The sequence below is a fragment of the Vombatus ursinus genome, unplaced genomic scaffold (genome assembly GCF_900497805.2).
Source record: "Vombatus ursinus unplaced genomic scaffold, bare-nosed wombat genome assembly UNPS02015024.1, whole genome shotgun sequence".
Classification (NCBI taxonomy): Eukaryota; Metazoa; Chordata; class Mammalia; order Diprotodontia; family Vombatidae; genus Vombatus; species Vombatus ursinus.
This window is the reverse complement of record NW_020954802.1, coordinates 806,095-826,629: the sequence shown is the minus strand read 5'-3', so window position 1 is coordinate 826,629 and position 20,535 is coordinate 806,095. Positions and strand designations below refer to the sequence as shown.

General features: G+C 49.8%; 1 protein-coding gene across 1 annotated transcript in view; it reads left to right on the top strand.

The window, feature by feature from the left end:
* Window positions 1–767: 767 nt before the first annotated feature.
* The window catches only part of IRAK1 (interleukin 1 receptor associated kinase 1), a 21,529-nt gene continuing 1,761 nt past the window's right edge, over window positions 768–20,535 (top strand). The window contains exons 1-13 of the mRNA XM_027845800.1: window positions 768–940; window positions 2,712–2,879; window positions 3,407–3,565; window positions 4,175–4,275; window positions 5,459–5,647; window positions 5,841–5,905; window positions 6,695–6,809; window positions 10,233–10,351; window positions 13,113–13,320; window positions 13,854–13,919; window positions 16,072–16,302; window positions 18,204–18,639; window positions 20,397–20,525. Coding sequence (XP_027701601.1) covers window positions 805–940; window positions 2,712–2,879; window positions 3,407–3,565; window positions 4,175–4,275; window positions 5,459–5,647; window positions 5,841–5,905; window positions 6,695–6,809; window positions 10,233–10,351; window positions 13,113–13,320; window positions 13,854–13,919; window positions 16,072–16,302; window positions 18,204–18,639; window positions 20,397–20,525 — 2,122 coding nt within the window. The 5' untranslated portion in view covers window positions 768–804. The remainder of the gene's footprint in view (window positions 941–2,711; window positions 2,880–3,406; window positions 3,566–4,174; window positions 4,276–5,458; window positions 5,648–5,840; window positions 5,906–6,694; window positions 6,810–10,232; window positions 10,352–13,112; window positions 13,321–13,853; window positions 13,920–16,071; window positions 16,303–18,203; window positions 18,640–20,396; window positions 20,526–20,535) is intronic.

Here is a 20,535-nt window from a genome sequence, read left to right as displayed (position 1 = left end):
AACAATGATGCAAAACCTGACCACCACCCCCTTTGCGGCCTCGCCTTTGGATAAAAAATAAAATAAAAACTTTATCATAAATATGTGTAGTCCAGTAGAACTTAATTCCCACACTGACCATGCCCCAAAATGCATCTCTGTATTTTAAGATGTCAACCCTCTCATTTTGCAGAACCAGATACTGAAGCCCAGAGAAGGCAAGGGACTTGCCCAAGGCCACACAGCAAGTTAGTGGCAGAGTCAGATACTAGAGGCCAGCTCCAGCTAGCTCACTTTCCACTAGCCCACGCAGTTGTGCCCTCCTGATTGCGGAATTAGATGGCAAGCAGAGTTCCCCTAGCCTGGCCGCCTCAGCCATTGGCCTGGAAGCCTGGGGCCGGAAGGCGGCTGGAAGGCTTCCAACCTTTCCGAGCCCCAGAGGAGGGGGAGAGGAGGGGGAGAGGAAGGAGCGGGGGAGGAGAGAAAAAGCAGGCAGCTTTCCCAGGCCACGCCCAGCAGACGTCCCCACAGTCCGCCCCACCCCCTAGCCTCGCCCGACGTGGCTGCCCGAGAAGAAGGCGGGAGCGAGAGGGGGCGGTCTTTTCCTCTGTCTTTTCCTCCCACCCCGCCTCCTCTCCCTATCCCCGCCCCCGCCAGCATCAGGTTTAAAGGGATCCATTTAAAGGGGAAGTGACTCATTTTTCATAGGCTCGCCAGGCCCGGCCCGCTCCTGAAGCCCCGGGGCTCGCTCGCTCGCTGGCTGGCCCCCGCCTTGGCCGTGGCCTTGGCCTTGGCCTCGGCGTCGGCGGGCCGCGCAGGAGGATCATGGCCGAGGGGGCGGTCCCGGGGGGATCTGGGGATTCCGTTTCCCAGCGTTTCCTATACGAGGTGCCAGCCTGGATCATGTGTCGCTTCTACCAAGTGATGGATTCCCTGGAGTCGACCGACTGGTACAAGTTCGGTGAGGAGGCAGGCAAAGGGGGCACGGCCAGGGAGTAGCGCTGGGGCCGCGGGCCAGCCCGAGGGAGAGGGGAAGTGGCCCGGGAGGGAAGCGGGGGCTCCCCCTCCCCCAGCCCAGCCCTGGGCGCCGAGATAGGAAAGGGCCCGGCGGCTGAGAACGGCCGGTGCGCTTTGGCCTCCTCTAGCCTTCCCCGGACCCTTCCCTCTGCTTTCGCCCCTGGCTGTGACCCTCTGAGCCACCACTCGGGGCATCGGAACGACCCCAAATTCTCCGCGCCCCACACCCCCCGTAGTCACCTTCTTTTCTCTCCCTGGCCGCCCGTGCCCTTCTCTCTCTGTGATCGGCATGGAGAATCCCGTGCCAGGGAGATGGGACGGGGAAAATCATAGGACACCACCTCAAGAGCATGGGATTGTGTCTAGAACGATAAGAGTTGACCCCATTATCTCTGGAATATGCCCCATTCTCTCCTCTGACATTCCCTCACACCTGGACTATTGTAATAACTGCTGGGGGGGGGGGGGGGGCGGTCTGCCTGCCTCGTTTCTCCCCAGCCAGTCTATCTTCCATTCAGCCACCAAAGTGATTTTCCTATAAAGTTCAGGTCCTATCATGTCACACACACACACACACACACACACACATACACACACCCAATAAACTCCAGCGGCTCCCTGTTGCCTCCAAGAACAAATGGAAAATGAGGAAATTGAGCCTCAGAGGCATTAAGTGACTTGCCTAAGGTCTCACAACTACTAAGTGTGTGGATTCCATCAGCACCCTATCTACACCATTTTTCTTAGAGGTCATCTAGTCTAAGCCTTTTACTTGACAGAAGGGGAAACTGAGACCCAGAGAGGTGGCCCAGAAGGGACCACTTTCCCAGAGTGACAGGTAGGAAAGGGATTCGAGCTCAGGACCTCTAGAGATTGGCTGCCCAGAGGCTACAAAAATTCATGAGTCCTGAGCTTGGCAGCTGTGGGTCCTTGCGGAAGAGGGAGGACAGAGCTGAGCTGGGGAAATTGAGGTGAAGGTTTAAATGAAAAGCTTCCTTTTGTCCTCCCTCATCTATTCCCTTGACCCTGCTCTAAACTAGGACCATGCAGGAGGAGTCCAAGAGGTCAAGTCTGACTCTTTCTCTTGCCCCCACCCCCACTCCTTGCCAGAAAGAGTGAGGTCAAGAGGGCCAGCATTCAATGTGAGGAGAGGAAAGATGGCCAGAGACTGTGAGGAAGATGGCAAGAAGGCAGGAAAGAACCTGTTGGGGAAGGGGTCAGGCCGGCAAAGCAGCCAGTATGGCTTTTTCTCCCTCCTCCTACCCAATTTGTTCCCAGAAGCTTTTCAAATTGTTTCTTGCAGGTGACTTGGGGCTATGAGCACCAATGGCATTGAAAACTGAAGGAGACTGGTAGTTATTTACTCCTGCTCCCTTATTTTACAAATGAGGAAACTGAGGCTCAGAAAAAGTGAAGTGACTCACCCTTGGTCACACAGTGAAATTAGTGGCAGAGTCAGTATTAGAACTGAGGTTCTGTGGCTCAAAACCCAGGGTTCCTTGTCCATGGGCAGGGCCCAGGTGTGAGTGACTTAGGACAGGGCCAGTGCTGGCTCCATGTCACAGCAGGGATTGTGGTCAGAGTTGGGGCTGGGGGAGGCCTGATGGGAGGTCACCAAAGCCAACAGCCAAGCCCCAACCTGCGTTTGACAAGATAGCCCCTAAGGACAGCTTTGGCTGGATTGTGTGGGGCTGACCCGTTTTCTTGTTCGTCAGCGTCCCTCATTGTTCAGGACCAGACAGAACTTCGGTTGGGAGAGCGTTTTTACGATCGAACAGCCAGGATCATGTGGCCTTGGATTAACAAAAATGCCCGGGTTGCTGACCTCCTTCATATCCTCACTCACCTCCAACTGCTTCGAGCACGAGACATCATCACTAGCTGTGAGCCTCCCCCCCCATCCCCCAATCTCCCCACATACATATACCCAACCCTGTGTCTACCTGTGTTATCTATCAATGCCCAAGTGATACCCCTCCCTTTCTTCTGTCAAATCCCCAGCTATCCCCTAAAGCCCCCCCCCGTCCTAGGCTTGGACTTGGGGAAGAATAGTTGGATTGGGGAGGCTTCAGCCCCAAAGGAGGCTGAGTTTCAATTCAAACAACTAACCTCGGCCCTGGGCCCTAAAGTCCAAGGGACTTTCCCCCTGCCTCCCACACCCCAACCAAGCCCCAGATGGGCTCCCCGAAATAGCGCCCCCCGCCCCCCCCCCCCCCGAGAGAGGATCTCCCTCACCCCACCCTTATGAAGGGAGGCAGGCCTATGTCCCTCCCCTTGGCCCCAAGAAGGTGATGGAGTGGAGGGAAAAAGCATGTTATCCCCCTACACATATCCCATATCATTGCCTTCTATCATTCTTGCTTTTATAACAGTATCTTTGTGTCTTTTCCTTCCTTCCCTATACTTTTAGGGCACCCTGAGCCCCCATCATTATCCCTTGCTGTTTCATTAACCAGCACACCCACCCCTCCATGGCCCCCTCCTCACCCAAAGCCCACTAGCATCCATAAGGAAGAGGGAACCAGGCCTCCAAAGGTGCCACAGTCTGCCTCGACCTTCCCTTCCCCAGGTAATAGGGCACTGTATTTGGGGAGGGAGAATCCAGAGCTTCTTGAAGGAGAAGGGTGAAACATTGTCCCCTTAATATCCCCTGGGCCAGCTGTCGTGGACAGGTGGGGGGCGCAGATCCTGAGCTTAGGATGAAGCCTCCTTCTGAAAAAGGAAAGGGGGGTCCTTTCAGAGCCTTCCTTCCCTCTCAGATACCAGGCCCCAGGTCTCTGTCCTGGCCTTAGTGCAGCCAGCTGTGTTCCTAGAAAGCTGTGTGTCCTTTGGATTTCTGTAAATTGGCTTCTTTTTGAGGTAAAACCCAAGAGCTGGCTTCGGGGAGACCTTTCTGGAATGTCAAATCCTTCTGTAAACAAGTAGAAATCCCCCCCCCCATAGATTTATTTTTGATTTTTGCTTCAAGCCAAAAAGCCTCTGGCTAGTGGGCCGAATGATCAGGGAGTCCTCCTCAGCCTGTCCAGTCCCTAAGAAAGGGGCAGAGGAACCTGGGCCTGGGCATCAGATTGAAGCTGACGGGATGGAGGGGGAAGGGTGGCCAGGTTTGGTTGGGGAGGCCCTGGTCTGGGATAATCCAATCACATTTTACTTTCTTTCCCTTACCAAACTCTTCCAGGTTTCCCCTCAGACTCCTGGCCCTTCCCCTGCCCTACCCCGAGCCCTGTACCCCAAGGGGCTGGGCCATTCGGCTCTAACACCTCCTCTTCTCCCACAAAGGTATGTGTGTTCCCTCAATCTGCCCCGAGTGCCCCTACTGGGCAGAGCCCTTACCTAGGCACTGGGGGAAGAGACTGGAAATAGGAGTCTCCCACCGAGACCCCCTCATCCAGTGGGGAAGAAAGAGAATGTCCACGAGACAGACAGTTCATTTCATTTCAACAGATATATTAAGTACCTTGAGGGAGGCAGTGTGTACAGTGGAAAGAGCTCTGGGTTCGAATCCCAACTCTGTCACTTCCTACCTGGGTGACCTGGATGAAGTTACTTCCCCTCCCTGGGCCTCAGTTTCCTCCTCCAATGAAGGAGTTGGACTGGATGGCCTCTGAGGGCCCTTCCAGCATGAGAGCTAGGAGCCTACTTTATAAAGACACAACTGAAAACAATCGCTACCTGCCCTCAATGAGCTTACATTCGGATCCAAGACAGTCTAATTAAATTACATTTAGTGCCTACTATGTGCTGGAAACAAAACCCAGCCTTCCCTTGAGAAACTTATATTCCACCAAGAGCAACAACATGGCCACAGATCTGGAGGAAGAAGGGGCCTTAGAATCTTACCCTCTCATTTAACAGATGAGGAAACTGAGTCTACATGATAATCTCAGGAGGGAAAAAAATGTGAATAACTCAGGGAGAAAGGATGGGCAACAGGAAGCAAAGCAAGCCATCCAAAGCTTGAGGAGCCTCAGTAGAGGTGGAGAGGATTTAAGGGACAGAAGCAGAGGCCCTGAGTTCAAATCCCAGCTTTGCCACTTACTACCTGTGTGGCCTGGGGCAGGTCCACTAAGATGGCAGGGACCTCCCCTGTGTTTTGCACAGGAATACACGGTGTGTCAAGTCATTCAGCCACCATTTGTCGAATTCAATTGAAACAGGGAAGGAAAGGATTCTGGGGACTAGGGCTGACCTCTAGGCATAGCCTGCCTGATAATTCTTCCTCTTTGTACACAAGTAAGTCTTGTCTCCTCCACTCAACTAAAAAGACAAGAGCAGGGACACTAGCTTATTGACCATTCGGTGTCACCAACACAACGAGGCAGAGTTGAGTTCCTGTAGAGAAAGAGGCAGGCCCCCACGAGTGGCCTGGTGGCATGCCTGAGGCCACTGGGCAGAGGGAGGCAGTGGGCTCCTATATGCTCCAGTCTCACCCAGCCTTGGGGGTGGGGGTCTCCTCTTGCAGCAAGGAGAAGAAAACAAAATCTCCCCAGTGGAGTGTGTCAACCCATCCCCCTTCCGTTGGCCCTTCCTTGAGATTGCCCAGGCCACCTGTAACTTCTCGGAGGAGCTGAAGATTGGCGAGGGAGGCTTCGGCTGCGTGTACCGGGCTGTGATGAGAAACACTTCCTATGCTGTTAAAAGGCTCAAGGAGGTTTGAAGAGTAACAGGTTGGGATGGGGGAGGGAGAGGTCCAAAGCTGTGTCAAAGTTTAGAAATCCAGGGAGGACCTGAGGACGGTGTAAGTGTCTGGTTGGAATGGTCTGCCAGAGCAGAGGGATGTCCCTGGGGAGGGTGGCAGAGAGGGGGACGCTGCTGAAGGCTCCTTCCTCTAACCCTGGCTATAGGATGCCGAGCTGGAATGGAATACCATCAAGACGAGCTTTGGCACCGAAGTGGAGAAATTGTCTCGGTGAGCTGCGAAAGCCCCACCTTGAGCTGGAATCCCTGGGAGAGTTGGGCAGGGGGAAGGAGGGACGGTTGTAGGCTTAGGGGGGAGGAAGGCCATGGATGTGAGGGGAGGGAAGCAGGAGCCAGAGCTAGCTAACCCTTGAGGATAACCATATTGCACTGATCACTGGAAGGGATGACAGTGACAATCTAGTTCAAGCCTGTCATTTTAGAGGTGAGAATCCTGAGGCCCGGAGAAGGGAATATGGCATCAGACATAGAGTCAGGAAGACCTGGGTTCAAACCCTGGGTGGGTCATTTGATCTTTCTTGGCCTCAGTTCCTCATCTGTAAAATGGAAGTATTGTGGGATTGTTGGGAGGATTCAATGATATAACTTTAAAGCACTATATAACCCTTAGCTATTGTCATTGTCCTCATCATCCAAAGTGTCACCGGTGACTCCTGACTTCGAGACCTGGGTTCTTTGTACTATACACCCTGCCCCTGTTTGGCAATAGGGTGGCCCTTTGGTTTGTGTATCATGAACTGAGGCAGAGAGATAGTTAGCAATAATCAGGGCGCCTTTTTTGAAATGTGTTCTAGGGGCTGCTAGGTGGCACAGTGGATAGAGCACTGGCCCTGGATTCAGGAAGACTTGAGTTCAAATCCAGCCTCAGACACAGAATACTTCCTAGCTGCGTGACCCTGGGCAAGTCACTTAAGCCCATTGCCTAGCCAAAAAAAAAAAAGAAGAAAGAAAGAAAGAATTGTATTCTCACACAACTTCTGGCCCTGCCTTGCTCAACCAGGTTCCGTCACCCAAACATCGTGGACTTTGCTGGCTACTGCATTCAAGACAACATCTATTGCCTGGTCTACGTCTTCCTACCCAATGGCTCCCTGGAGGACCAGCTCCACTCTCAGGTAGGTATTCAACCAACTGGGTAATGTTGACTTTCTCTAGTCAAACAACCCTGGTCCCTGTGCAGCTTCCCAGACATGATCCTTGCTTTGGGGACACCAGAAGCTAGATGAAACCCAGGTCCACGCAGTAGTCATCTGCTGTGTGCTAATCACCGTGCCAGGTATTGGGAATATTAACAAATAACTCCAACACTCAAAGAGCTTACTTTCATTTTAGACTGATGTCTTTGGTTACATCACCTTCGTTTCTGAAGATATCCATCTCCCACCCCCATCTAGCCATCCTTTTTAACAAAGATTAAAAAAGAAATGGGAAAAAAACAGTTCAGCAAAACTCACCGACCCGTTGACAATATGTGCAGTATTCCATACCCTTAGTCTCCCCACCTCTGCAATGAAGAGACAGAGGGACAATTTCTCAACATTCTCTAGGGCCAAGCTTGGTTATTATAGTTACCCAATATTCACATTACATTGGGGAGGCTGGGTTTCAATTCAGAAAACTTGGGGGGTTTTTTTTGGTTCTTTTCATTTACATTGTGGTAGTCATTGTGTATGTTGTTTTTCTCATTCTGCCTACTTCTCTCTGCATCAGTTCATGTTGGTCTTCCCATGCTTCCTTGAATTCATATTTATCTTTTTTTTTTTTTTTGGCAAGGCAACTGGGATTAAGTGACTTGCCCAGGGTCACACAGCTAGTAAGTGTCAAGTATCTGAGGCTGGGATTTGAACTCAGGTCCTCCTGGCTCCAGGGCCGGTGCTCTATCTATTGTGCCACCTAGCTGCCCCTAATATTTATCATTTTTTGTGAAGTAGAAATATTCCATGACATTAATATATCACAATTTGTGACCTTTCTGTCTTGATCTCCTTGAAAGTTTATGTCTAGCAGTAAGATCTCTGGGTCAAAGGGTGTGGACAGTTTTAATCACTTATTTTGCATAATTCCAAATTGCTTACCGGAATGGTTGGACCAAGTTACTAACAAAAGTATTAGTGTGCCTGTCTTTCCCCAGCCCCTCCAACACTGACTATTTCCATCTTTTGTCATCTTAGTCAATTTGTTGGGCATGAAGAGAGACTTTGAGTTGTTTTGATTTGCATTGCTCTTACTATTAGTGATTTGGCACTTTCTTTAATGTAACTATGGCAGGGGTGGGGAATGTAAGGCTACATGTGACTGGGGTGTGGCCTTTTGACTGAGTCCAAGTTTTATAGAACAAATCCTTTTATTAAAGAGATTTGTTCTGTGGAGTTTGCATTCAAAGGGCTGCACTTGAGGACCTAGAGGGCCACATGTGGCCTGGAGGCTGCAAGCTCCCCATCCCTGAACTATAGTTTGCATCTCTTCTTTTCTTTTTTTTTTAAATTAATTTATTTTTATTTATCAACCATCACTGCCATAAGCTTTTGAGTTTTAAATTTTTCTCTCCCTTCCTTCCCACCTCCCTCCTCAAGATGGTGTGCAATCTGATATAGGCTATACATTTACATTCCTATCAAACATATTTTTACATTAGTGATGTTGTTGTAAGTAAGAATTAGAACCAATAGGAGGGAGGAAGCACCAGAAAGAGGAAACAAAACATAATAGAAGAAAAAAAAATAGCAAACAGTATGCTTCAATCTGCATTCAAACTCCATAGTTCTTTCTTTGGATGTAGATAGCATTTTCCATCATGAGGCTTTTAGAGATGTCTTAGATCCTTGTATTGCTGAGAAGGGTTAAGTCTATCAATATTAGTCATCGCATAATGTGGCTGTTACAGTGTACAATGTTGTCCTGATTCTGCTCACTTCACTCAGCATCAGACCATACAAGTCTTTCCAGGTTTTTCAGAAGTCAGCCTGTTCATCATTTCTTATAGCACAATAATATTCCATCACATTCATATACCACAACTTGCTCAGCCATTCCCCAATTGATGGGCATCCTCTCAATTTCCAATTCTTTGCCACCACAAAAAGAGCTGCTATGAATATTTTTGTACATGTAGGTCCTTTTCCCATTTGTGTGATCTCTTTGGGATATAGCCCTAGAAGTGCTATTGCTGGGTCAAAGGGTATGTACATTTTTATAACCCTTTGGGCATAGTTCCAAATTGCTCTCCAGAATGGTTGGATCATTTCACAACTCCACCAACAATGCATTAGTGTTCCAATTTTCCCACATCTTCTCCAACATTTATCATTTTCCTGTTTTGTCATGTTGGCCAATCTGATAGGTGTGATGTGATACCTCAGAGTTGTTTTGATTTGCATTTCTCTAATCAATAGTGATTTAGAGCATTTTTTCATATGACTGTAAATGGCTTTAATTTCTTCATCTGAGAACTGCCTGTTCATATCCTTTGACCATTATCAATTGGGGGATGACTTGTATTCTTATAAATTTGACTTAATTCTCTATGTATTTTAGAAATGAGGCCCTTATCAGAGAGACTAGGCATCTCTTCTTTTCAAAACCATTAGGTCATATCTTTGACCAGAGCATACATTCTACTACAGGGAAACAGCAGACATATAGATAAACAAATAAATAAGCTATGAGAAGTAAAAAGAGTTGGGGAGAGGGCAGAGTGTGCAAATCAAATGGTTGAGCTTAACTTTGAAGGAAACCAGGAATGCTAAAAAGCAAAAGTTGAAGAGGGAGAACATTCCAGGCATGGGGCACAGCCTCAGCAATAGCATGGAGGTGAGAAATGGCCAGTTTGAAAAGCGATCTTGTGCTATAAGCCTGTAAAGATAGGCCAGAGCCAGATGGCAAAGGGCTTTTTATGTTAAACAGCACGTGGGATACATAAAACTTAAAGGAAGCCCAGGAAAAAGGCAGACAGTGAAATCCGGGAAATCTTCCTGCTCTGCATTTCAGTTCGGAGTCCCTTGGTGACTCAAAATCCCACTGCTGCAGACTTGGACAATCCCACCTTGCTAAAATGGAGCTCATATATGTTAGAAGCCACCAATGCTTTTTGCTGTAGCTTCATCTCGATTGTCACAGATAACTAAGGAGTAAAACCTTTGTAGAGAAAGTACTTCATAGCTTTCTTGGCTTGCCAAGGGATCTTGAGAATCCCTCCCCCTGAAAAGGGAGAGGAGGACCCCCTGGCCTAACCAGAGGTTTATGGTAAGCCCACTGAATAGAGAAGGGAGTGGGAAAATGGGGGATGAGAGGGAGGGGGAAGAATTGGTAAGAGACTGGGTGAGAGGGAGAATTGGGGCTAGAAAAGCCTACCTTGTGGATATGGGATTCTCAGGTTATTGTCCTGGTCCCTTCATAACATTCCTGTTACTTAGTGAAGGTGGATAGCCCCATTTTCCAAATAGGGAAACTGAGGCCCAGAAATAGGACCCGACTTGCTCAAGTCAGTAGACATGGGAAAGCTGCCAGTTCTCCATCCTAACCTGTCTTTCTCTTTCCAGAGCCAGAATCCTTCCCTCCTCTCCTGGGCTCAACGAGTAGATATCTTGCTTGGCACAGCGAGGGCCATTCAGTTCCTACATCAAGACAACCCTAGCCTCATTCATGGAGATGTCAAAAGGTGAGAGGATTTAAGGGAAGAGGGAATGTCGGGGGAGAAACAGCCTATCAAATTAGCAAATAGAGCACTGGCCCTGGAGTCAGGAAGACCTGAGTTCAAATCTGGCCTCAGACACTTGACACTTATTGTGTGACCCTGGGCAAGTCACTTAATCCTGATTGCCTCACCCAAAAAAAAAAATTTTAGCAAGCATTTATTAAGCACCTACTGTGTGCCAAGCACTGTGCCCACTGCTGAGGATAGAGAGACAAAAATGAAACACATCTTGCCCTCAAGAAGTTTATTTTCTATCAGGGGAAGCAGATACGTGTAAGTAGATACAAAATATGTACAGAGGAGTATGAGGGAGACGCACTAGTAGCTGGTGGGGGAAGAGGAAGGGTCCTGTGTAGTAGGTGGTACTGGGGCTGAGCTTTCTCAGGAAGCTGGGCATTCTGAGAGGGAGGGATGACGAACGAGCTTTTGGAGGGCTTTAAATACCCAATAGATGGGAGGAGAACTTTGGCCGGGGAGAGACTAGATGCCAGGAGGCCAAAGGGAATTATCATGCTGACTCAGTGTGAGGAAAAGATTTTCGAAGACCACGAAGGGACCAGTCCTGGGGACATTCTCAGAGTTCTCCGTCCATTGTTAGAGAGACAGTGTGGTGTGGTGTCTAGAAGAGTAGATTTGGATTCGGCGAGATAAAGGCTCAAATCTTGCCTAAGTTACTGAGGAGATATAGATGATCCTGGGTAGGGATCACAGGGCAGGATATTGTCAGTGACAGATTAATAAGCGAGGCGGACCCTTTAGGAGCTAGTGTCTGTGTGACCCCGGTAATGCTATAGGACAGTCTTTACTATTGGACAGTTAGCTATTACTTAGCACCTATGATGTATCAAGCTTAGCAGCAAGATAGAGGAGAGAGGGAGGGCGGGGGCGGAGAATACGGGGAAGAGGCCAGAAATAGTCCAAGAGAGAGGTGATGAGGCCTCTGCTAAGGTTGTGAAAGGACAGTTGGTAATAACTGCATCTAGGGATCGAGGAAAAGTGAAAGGTGACCTGAAGGCTTAAGCCCAGGCCGCTGGGAGGATGGGAAGGTGGCATAAAGTAATTACTTGGCCCATCCATCTGGTCTGGGAGCCCATGTTTTGAGACCCTCCATTGGAGACAAAAAAGGATGGGTAGGGGGCAAAAATCAGTAAATCGGGAACAAGCCCCCTTCATTTATAAAGGATCCCTGCCTGTCAGAAATGGGCTTCGGTGGTATCCCTGGGAGCGGGAATGGATGGACTGTGAAGGCCAACCATACTTCCCAGCTCAATCCCTCTTCCCAACGATAACACGAATTTCGGTGGAAATTGACTGAGTTTCAGCTGCGTTCTGGGAAACAGAACGGAGCTAACCGGCTCACTCGGGGGACTAAGTCTGTGACTAGCTTCATGCTGTGACCAGCTGGGCCGATTGTTGCCAAGGCAGAATTGGAAAAGGACGTCTGAGGCCACGTGGTGGGACTCAGACCTGAGCACAAGTTGGCAACTTTTGTTTAAAGATCATCCCTTCTCCTTTGGGATAAGTGGTCAGAATCTTTACAACTCCCCCCTCCCACCCCCCCACTGCTCCTAATCTGCCCCTTAGGGCCACACCAAATATTCAATCTCAGCTTTCATTACCTAAGAGTTCAAAAGGACCTCAGAAGCTATCTTGTCCATTTTACACATGAGGAAACTGAGGCCCAGGGAGGAGAAGGGACTTGCCCAGGGTCACACAGAGGATCACAAGACAAAGCTGGGGATTTGAACCCAGATTGTAGGTTTAGAGCTGAAGGGGCCCCAGACATCATCTAGTCTAATCTCCTCGTTTTCCATTTGAAAAATCTGAGGCCTGAAGAAATTAAGCAACATGCCAAGGGCGCAAAGCTTTAAGTGGAAAATCTTAGACTAGAACTCAGGTTTAACTCCTAATCCAATGTTCTTTGCACTAAACCTTGTTGTCTGCTTATTCATATTCAAAGATGCTAGAGGTATTTCAAAGTCAACCCTAAAGTATTTTGACCACCCCTGGTTTAAGCCATGTGGAACCTGGTGCTTTAGAAAGCTTTGACTCTGTAGTGAGGAGAAGCAGGGATTGAAAACCCAGCTGTGCCACTTACTAGCTGTGTGGCCTTGGGACAAATCAGTTTCCCTCCCCGGGCCTCAGTTTCCCTCTCTGTAAAATGAGGGGGTTAGACTGCAAGGCTGCCAAGGTCCCTTCCATCTCTAGCTCTAGGATCCTATGACCCTCTCTGGGCCTCAGTTTCCTTCTCTGTAAAATGAGGAGGTTGGATACTGAGGCCTCTTTCTGCTTGAAGTTCATTGACCCATTTCCTCAGCATTTACAAATGGACTCCAGTGCCTGTGAGGTCACTAAGCTCATGGGTCCCAAGCTATACTCTGCTTTTTGCAAATCCCAATATTAAAAAATTCAAATGTGAAAACGAAAACAAACAAACAAAAACAGTTCTTCCCCTTAAGAATTTGTGGCCTGCTTGGTACAGATCATTGCCTTGATGAGGCTGGGAGTCTTACTTAATAAGCTAAAATTTGGGAGCCATATTTCCTCTGAATCTCATCCTTTCCAGGCTTAACATCCCCAGTGCCTTGAAGCAGTCTTTGCAAGGCCTAGTCCCAAGTAGGGATTAAAGGTCCTCAGACATTGTTCTCAAGGGCTGTGGTTTGGGGTGGACAGCAAGGATGAGTCTGACTTTCCTCTGGATCCTTCTCTCTCTTCCCTCCCCCAGTTCTAATATCCTCCTTGATGAGAAGTTGATGCCCAAACTGGGAGATTTTGGCCTGGCCCGCTTCAGCCGCTACTCAGGGGCTGCCTCTGGGAAGAGCAGTTCTCTGGCCCGAACTCAGACCATTCGGGGCACCCTGGCCTACCTACCTGAGGAATATGTCAAGACGGGGAAGCTGACGGTAGAGATTGACACCTTCAGTTTTGGTGTGGTAAGAGTCTGGCCCCCAGAGGGGAGGGATAGGGAGGAGCCCTGGATAGGCCTCTGGAGCAACAGGAATAGCCTGATTGGGGGGAAAGGGGGGTGGGCAGGGTGGAGAGTTCAAAACCTGGACCGCCAAACTACTAATGAAGCTTGAGGCCCTCCCTCAGGGGCTTTGCTGTGCGATGCAAATCTTGACCTGAGGCTGCCCACATAGCTGGAGGTTGGAGGGTGCTGGTTGAAGAGTACTAGCCACAAAGGAGATCCTGCTTCATGGATGGAGGCTAGGCCTTGAGGCCTAGTGGGGCCCCATCTCCTTTCTCAACTGAGAAGGCAAATGAGATGGGTTCCTCCCAGGTCACCACCAGACACAGGACTCTTCCTGCCTACCCCACTGCCACGTCTTAGCACCAGCATGATTGTATGGAGGCTGCCATCCCTGGGGACGTAGCCTGCCTGCCTTCCCTTTCTAGCATCCTCCCATTTCCAGTGCCTCCACTGTCCCAGGCCTTGTTCATAAAGACTAGCCTACTTACTCCTCAGGTGCTGTTGGAAATTCTGACTGGATGTCGAGCCATTGAGACAGATGGGGCTAAAACCAAGTACCTGGTGAGTCACCGGGAGCAACTCAGGAGGGAGGAGTCCCTTGTGACAGACAGGGGAAAATCCAGAGAGGCAGGTAGAAGCTTGGGGGCCAGGGAGCTCCTGGATGCCTTTGTGACTAGGTTGGGCCCAGAGAACCTTCCCATCCTCACGTGACTTTCTCGAAGGAGAACCTGTCTCACCTCCTGCAGGTTCAAAGGGCTTTTGTTTATCAGCATCCCAACTGGGATCAAACCAAGTCTAGGGTGGAGTCAGCCAGCTGGGCAGAGTCCTAGAGTACGGAGGGCTAAAAGGTAGGGCCCACCCTGAGAGGGTTTTTGTTATTGTGGCTGAAAGACAGAAGTGCCCTATCACCTGGGCCCCTGAGTTGGATTGGGCCATGTAGCCCATATGACCTCCCAGTTATCTCTGGGCCCCCTGATCACCTTTAAGAGGTCAGTTAAGATTTCCCTGGAATCCACCTGAACCTATTTCTAGCCTAGACCACCTCCCAGGCTAATGGGAGATTATTCCCTGCTCCTTGGAATGAGCTTTCTTTTTTATGATACTGAAACTCGTTTTGTAAACTGAAAGGGGAGACCCTACTTATAGAGGCATTATGGCAATGGACTTAGTCCAGAGAGACCTGGGTTCAGATCCTGCATCTAATACTGACTCTGTATCTCTTGGCAAGGCATTCAACTTGTCAGAGCCTCAGCCTTTCCATCTGGAATATGGTGGGGGGAGGTTTAGGATACCTGTATTACCCACCTCACCAGGTTGTGCTGCGGCCAAAACGAGATGGTGGATATAAAGAACATTAAGAGTCTAGAGAGGGCGACCAGGACGCTGAAGGGCCCAGAGGCTTTATTACATGAGGATTGATGAAAAGAACTGGGCACATGTAGCCTGGAGAATAGAAGACATGTGCAGATTGGGAGGGGACAGGGGGATGGGGATGAGAGCTTCCTTTAGGTGTCTAAAGGGCTGATACATGGAAGGAGTATTGGCCCAAGGGCAGAAGTGGGAGCCAGGGAGGGAGAGTGCAAAGCGGCCAATGGAGGCTTGATATGAAGAGCAGATTCTTAACAATTAGAGCTCTAGGGGCAGCTAGGTGGCACAGTGGATAGAGCACCAGCCCTGAATTCAGGAGGACCTGAGTTCAAACCCGGCCTCAGACCAAACACTTAACACTTATTAGCTGTGTGACCCTGGGCAAGTCACTTAACCCCAATTGACTAAAAAAACAAAATAAAATAAAAAATTACTGTCAGTAATCTTGGGAAATGAAGGGGGATAGTAATAAAAGCCCAGTAAGAGCTACCCCCAAGTAGGATGGTGTGCCCACATTGGAGGTCTCCAGGCAGAGGCCTAGGTTTGACTGGATACCCCCAAGATCCCTCTCACTTCTACTAGGTTCCCTGTGTGTGACCCTGGGTGAATCACTTAGCCTCAGTTTTGTGATCCATAAAATGGGAGAGAGGGCAGATTGGTCTAGATGGCCTCTGAGGTCCCTTCAGCTCCCAAATGATGATCCTACTGCCTGGTTACTATTGTGATTGCTCCTCTTGAGTGATTTGAAGCCATGTGCCTTCTATGAGATTCCCAGAATCTCCGCCATGGAAGGACCCTCTATAGGCATTGAGTTCTGCCTTCCATCCAGCACAGGAATCATAGGGTCCTAGATCGAGAACTGGAAGGGGCCTCAAAGACCCTCATTTGAGAGAGAAAGAAACAGGCCCATGACATTGAGGTGACTTACCTAAGGTCACCCAGCTGGCAAGTGTCTGAGATGGGATGTGAACCTAGGTCTTCCTGACAAGGGCTCATACAGCCACTGAGATGTGGTGTTCTATTGCTGAGGGGCTCAAATTGTTATAAAGTTTGGCTCGACGAATATTTGTTGACCAGAAAACAAAACCCAGCAGAAGTTAGCTCCTTGAGGGAAGGCTGGGGCTGGGTCTAGATTTCTATTTCCTCAGCCCAGAGTAGTCACTTAACCATTGATAGGTATTTTGAGTATCTGGGGGAAAAAAAAAAAACCACATCGCTGGAAAGAGGGGAATGGAGAAAGAAGTGGGAAGAGGGGTCCAAGGTGCCTGTCTGAGAGGCAGTCAGGAAGGGGCCAAGTGACAGCAATGGGAAATGTCAGAGCTGGCCTCCACTTTTGATCCCACAGAAGGATTTGGTTGAAGAAGAAGAAGAAGACGCTCCAGCCCCCAGCAAAGGGATGACAACAGGGCCCGGAGCAGACTTGGAAGCCAGGGCCACCCAGATTGGCTCTCTACTTTATGCAAAGTATGCAGACTCCAGGCCTGGAAAGTGCCCTCAGGAGCTGGGCCAGGAGCTTGGCCGACTGGCTTGCCGCTGCCTGCACCGGAGGGGCAAGAGGAGGCCTCCCATGACCAAGGTAGAGCAGGCCTGGAGCTGAAGGAGGCCCAGGGGCAATGAATGGCCCAACAGACAAGGGGTGGAGGGGTGGAGGGTGTGGCTAGGGCGTGACAGGAGGGGGCATTTTGGGGTTCCCCACACCTTGTTCATTAGATGTTTCTTTCCAGTTGTTGTGGCAGTGATGAGAGGGTTGGGGAAAGATCTCATTTCACAGGCTCCTTGGGGCCTTCTTCCTTGGGGGCACCCCCTGCTGTCCACTGTAGGTCACTACGTCAGGCATTCTCTGTCCTTCCTCATTCTCCCTGATGCCACCTGAGTAAGGTCATGTGATCTTAGATTCAGAGCTAGGAGGAACCTTCACAGCCAACTAGTCCAACTTCCTCACTTTACAGAGGGGGAAACTGAGGCCAGGGAAAGGAAGGGACGGGCCCAAGGTCACACAGGTAGTTAGCATCAGAGGCAGGATCCTTAACACTTTTCACTTCTGCATGGAGCCCTCTCCTTTCTGCCATTTCCAAAAGCAGATCATTCATTGAAAGCCAATGTTACTTTGGCAGCTTGGTACAAGCATAGGCCACAGAGCCCCAGGTGACTACTCTGAGCTCAGAAGTGTTGAGTAAAGTGTTGAGTTTGTAATGGCCACATTTCCTTCTGAAAATGCAACAGCTTGATGGGGCAGCTAGGTGGCGCAGTGGATAGAGCACCAGCCCTGAAGTCAGGAGGACCTGAGTTCAAATCTGGCCTCAGACCAAATACTTGACACTTACTAGCTGTGTGACCCTGGGCAAGTCACTTAACCCCAACTGCCTAAAAAAAAAAAAATGCAACAGCTTGACCCAAGAGACCTATTGCCACTAATTGAGGATGGGTGAAGTTGGGGGGTTGTGGGGGTGGGGGGAAAGGTCATCTGGAGAATGGTGGGGTCTCTGCAGCAGGTTGGTGGTGGGCCCCTGCCTTGTCTGCCTTTTTCAGGGAGCAGGATACAGCAGCAGTCTGAGGCCAGTCCTTAGGACAATGAGGAACTACAGTGACCTGATTGGGCGAAAGGGCCTAATATGGCCAAGAAGGCCTCAATTAGGCCTCAAGTCCAGTCTGTCTGATCCCCAGCCCTTTCACAACCCGAAAGAGGAGGGTCTGATTTCATTAATAGTGGATAGGGCACTATCTGGGCAGCTAGGTGGCGCTGCAGTGGATAAAGCTAGGGCCTGGAGTCAGGAAGGACTGAGTTCAAATCTGGCCTCAGACACTTACTAGCTATATGACTCTGGGCATTTCACCGTGTTTGCCTCAGTTTCCTCAATTGTAAAATGAGCTGGAAAAGGAATGGCAAACTCCTCCGTATCTTTGCCAAGAAAACCCCAAATGGGGTCATGGGGAGTCAGACACGACTGGCATGAATGAACAACAAAAACAAAAGGGCATTGCCCATTGAGTTGAACATATTGGGGTTCATAGCCCAGTTCTGCCACTTATTGCCTCTGTGACCTTGGGCCAATCACTCCCCATGTCTGAGCTTCCATTTCCTCTTCTGGTTTTTTTGTTTGTTTGTTTGTTTGTTTGTTTTTTGTTTTGTTTTATTTTTTTGGCTAGGCAATGGGGTTAAGTGACTTGCCCAAGGTCACACAGCTAGTAAGTGTTATGTGTCTGAGGCTGGATTTGAACTCGGGTCCTCCTGAATCCAGGGCCGGTGCTCTATCCACTGTAGCGCCACCTAGCTGCCCCCCCATTTCCTCTTCTATGTAATGAGGGGATTGGACTGGGGCTTCTGAGGTCCTTCCAGCTCTAAGTCTATGATCCTTGTGGGTGACCTTGGGCAGGTCACTTCCTCATCCTGGGCCTCAGTTTCCTCCTCTGTAAAAATAAAGGGGTTGGACTAGCTGGCCTCTCAGCTTTAAATCTAGGATCCTCTGTTCTTTGCAGGTCTATGAAAGTCTAGAGAAGCTACAGGCCTCAGTGGGGCTGTCCGAGCAAGAGGCTGGAAGCAGAGGCCCGGCCTCGCCTCAGGAGAACTCTTACATGTTCACCCCTAGCCCAGCAACTGATGCTAGGAGCCCTGTGCCGCGCTCTCAAGCCAGGGCCCACACTCAGGAGTCAAAGCAGCTCGGGAATCGCCCCAACCAACCCGTGGAAAGTGACGAGAGCACACCTGGCCTCTGCGATGCTCTCAATTCCTGGAATTTGAACCAAGACTTGCCGTCGGTGCCAAGCCTGCCTGGTGGCCCAGCGGAGGGAGCAGGAGCTCAGTCCTTGTGTTCTCTTAGGCAGACTCCCTGTCCACCAGAGGCATCTCCAGGAGAGAGCTGGGGGAGCCAGGCAAAGGCAAGCAGCTTGGGACGTGGACCAAACAGCTCTGAAGGTAATCTGGAGACCCCTCCATCCAGAAATCTGAAGAGTGCATGGGCTGGGGTGGGGCTGGGGGGCGGGTGGATGGAGGGGCACCCATGCTACAGGGTTTAACAGGGAAGGATCAAGCTGTTACTGAGAGTTCCCTTGACTCTAGTGGCTGAAGGCTTCTGGCTTCAGTCTGGTGCATCTTTCCCATACTTAAGGAGATAAAGTCCTATGTTAAGGTATCTAATTGAAGACTGAGGATCCATTCCAGGCCCCTCGAGCTGGAAGGGACCTCAGTACCTAGGCCAACCCCCTTATTTTAGCCTGGGACAGTCCCTGCCCTCAAGGAGCTCACCATCTAATCCGAGAGACAGCAAGTAAATAAATATGTATAAACTAGCTCCAGGCAGGATAAGGAGGAAATAATTAAGAGAAGGAAGGAGCTGAAATAAAGAGGCTTCCTATGGAAAATGGGATTTTGGTTAGGACTTGAAGGAAGCGAGGGAGGCCAATAAGCCGAGACGAAGAGGAAAAGCATTCCAGGCACAGGGAACAGCGAGAGAAAATGCCCGGAGATGCCTGGCTCTGAGAGATGGAGTGACACCAGGAGGCCGGTGTCACTGGATGAAAGACTGTATGGATGGGGGGGTGTAAGAAGACTGGAAATGTAGGGAAGGGGAGCGAGGTTATAGAAGGCTTATCCTGTTTGATCCTGGAAGCAATAGGAAATCACTAGATTTTATTGAATTGGAGGGAGGGGAAACATAGTCATATGTACTTTAGGAAGATCCATTTGACATCTAAATGGAGGATGGACTGGACTGGGGAGAGAAGGGGGCATATACAAGAGATGAGAGGGTACATTTGGCAGGCCTTGGTAACAGGTTGGAAGTGAGACCTAGGTGACACATAGCTTCTGAGCTTGGGTGACTGGGAAGACGATGGTACTCTCAAGAGTAATAGGGAAATTAGGAAGAAGGGGGGGACTTGTGGAGGAAAGATAACAAATTCAGGGGGGGGGGGGGCATGTTGAGTTTAAGATGTACCCATAGACAGGTGGAGGGATTAGACTTAGATAAATAGACCTGAGAATCATCAGCATAGAGATGGTCATTAAACCCATGGGAGCTGATGAGATCACCAAGGGAAGTAGGATAGAGGGAGAAGAAAAGAGGGCCCAGGACTGAACCCTGAGGGACATCTGTGGTTAGAGGGTGTGACCTGGAGATGGTACAGCAAAGGAGGCAGAGAAGGAAGGGTCTGATAGGTAGGAAGAGAACCAGGAGAGAGAGAGGGGTGTCCTGAAAACCTAGAGAGAAGAGAGCATCTAGGAGGAGAAGGTCATCGTCAGTGTCAGAGGTCAAGGAGAATGAGGATGGAGAAAAGGCCACTGGATTGGGCAGCTGAGAGATCATTGGTAACTTTGGAGAGAGCAGTTTTGGCGGAACCATCAGAAGATCAGAAGCCAGATTGTAAGGGGTTAAGAAGAGAGAGGGGAGAGGAAGTGGAGGCGCCTAGTGTTTTGGAGGAGTTTAGCTACAAAGTGGCAGAAGAGATATAGGATGATTAATTAGCATAGATGAAAGGGTCAGTGGAGGGTTTTTTTGAGACATGGGCATGTTTGTAGGCACTAGGGAGGGGGCCAGTGGACAGGGAGGGAGACGGGATTTCCACATCTAAATGAGTCAGACTAGCTTGAGAGCTGCTGTTTGCATCTTGTTCTTGTCCGACCTGGGCTCCTTCCTGATCCTGTTGCTGGGTGGGGGCTTTTTTCTTAACTAGAGAGCGTCACCTCCGCAAGGCCTCAGATCATCATTAACCCTGCTCGGCAGAAGTTTGTCCAAAAACTGGCCCTGTATGAAAATGGGGTGCTCACCAGCCTGGAGCTCCTTTCCTCCAGTTCCTCCCCAGGTAGCGCCCC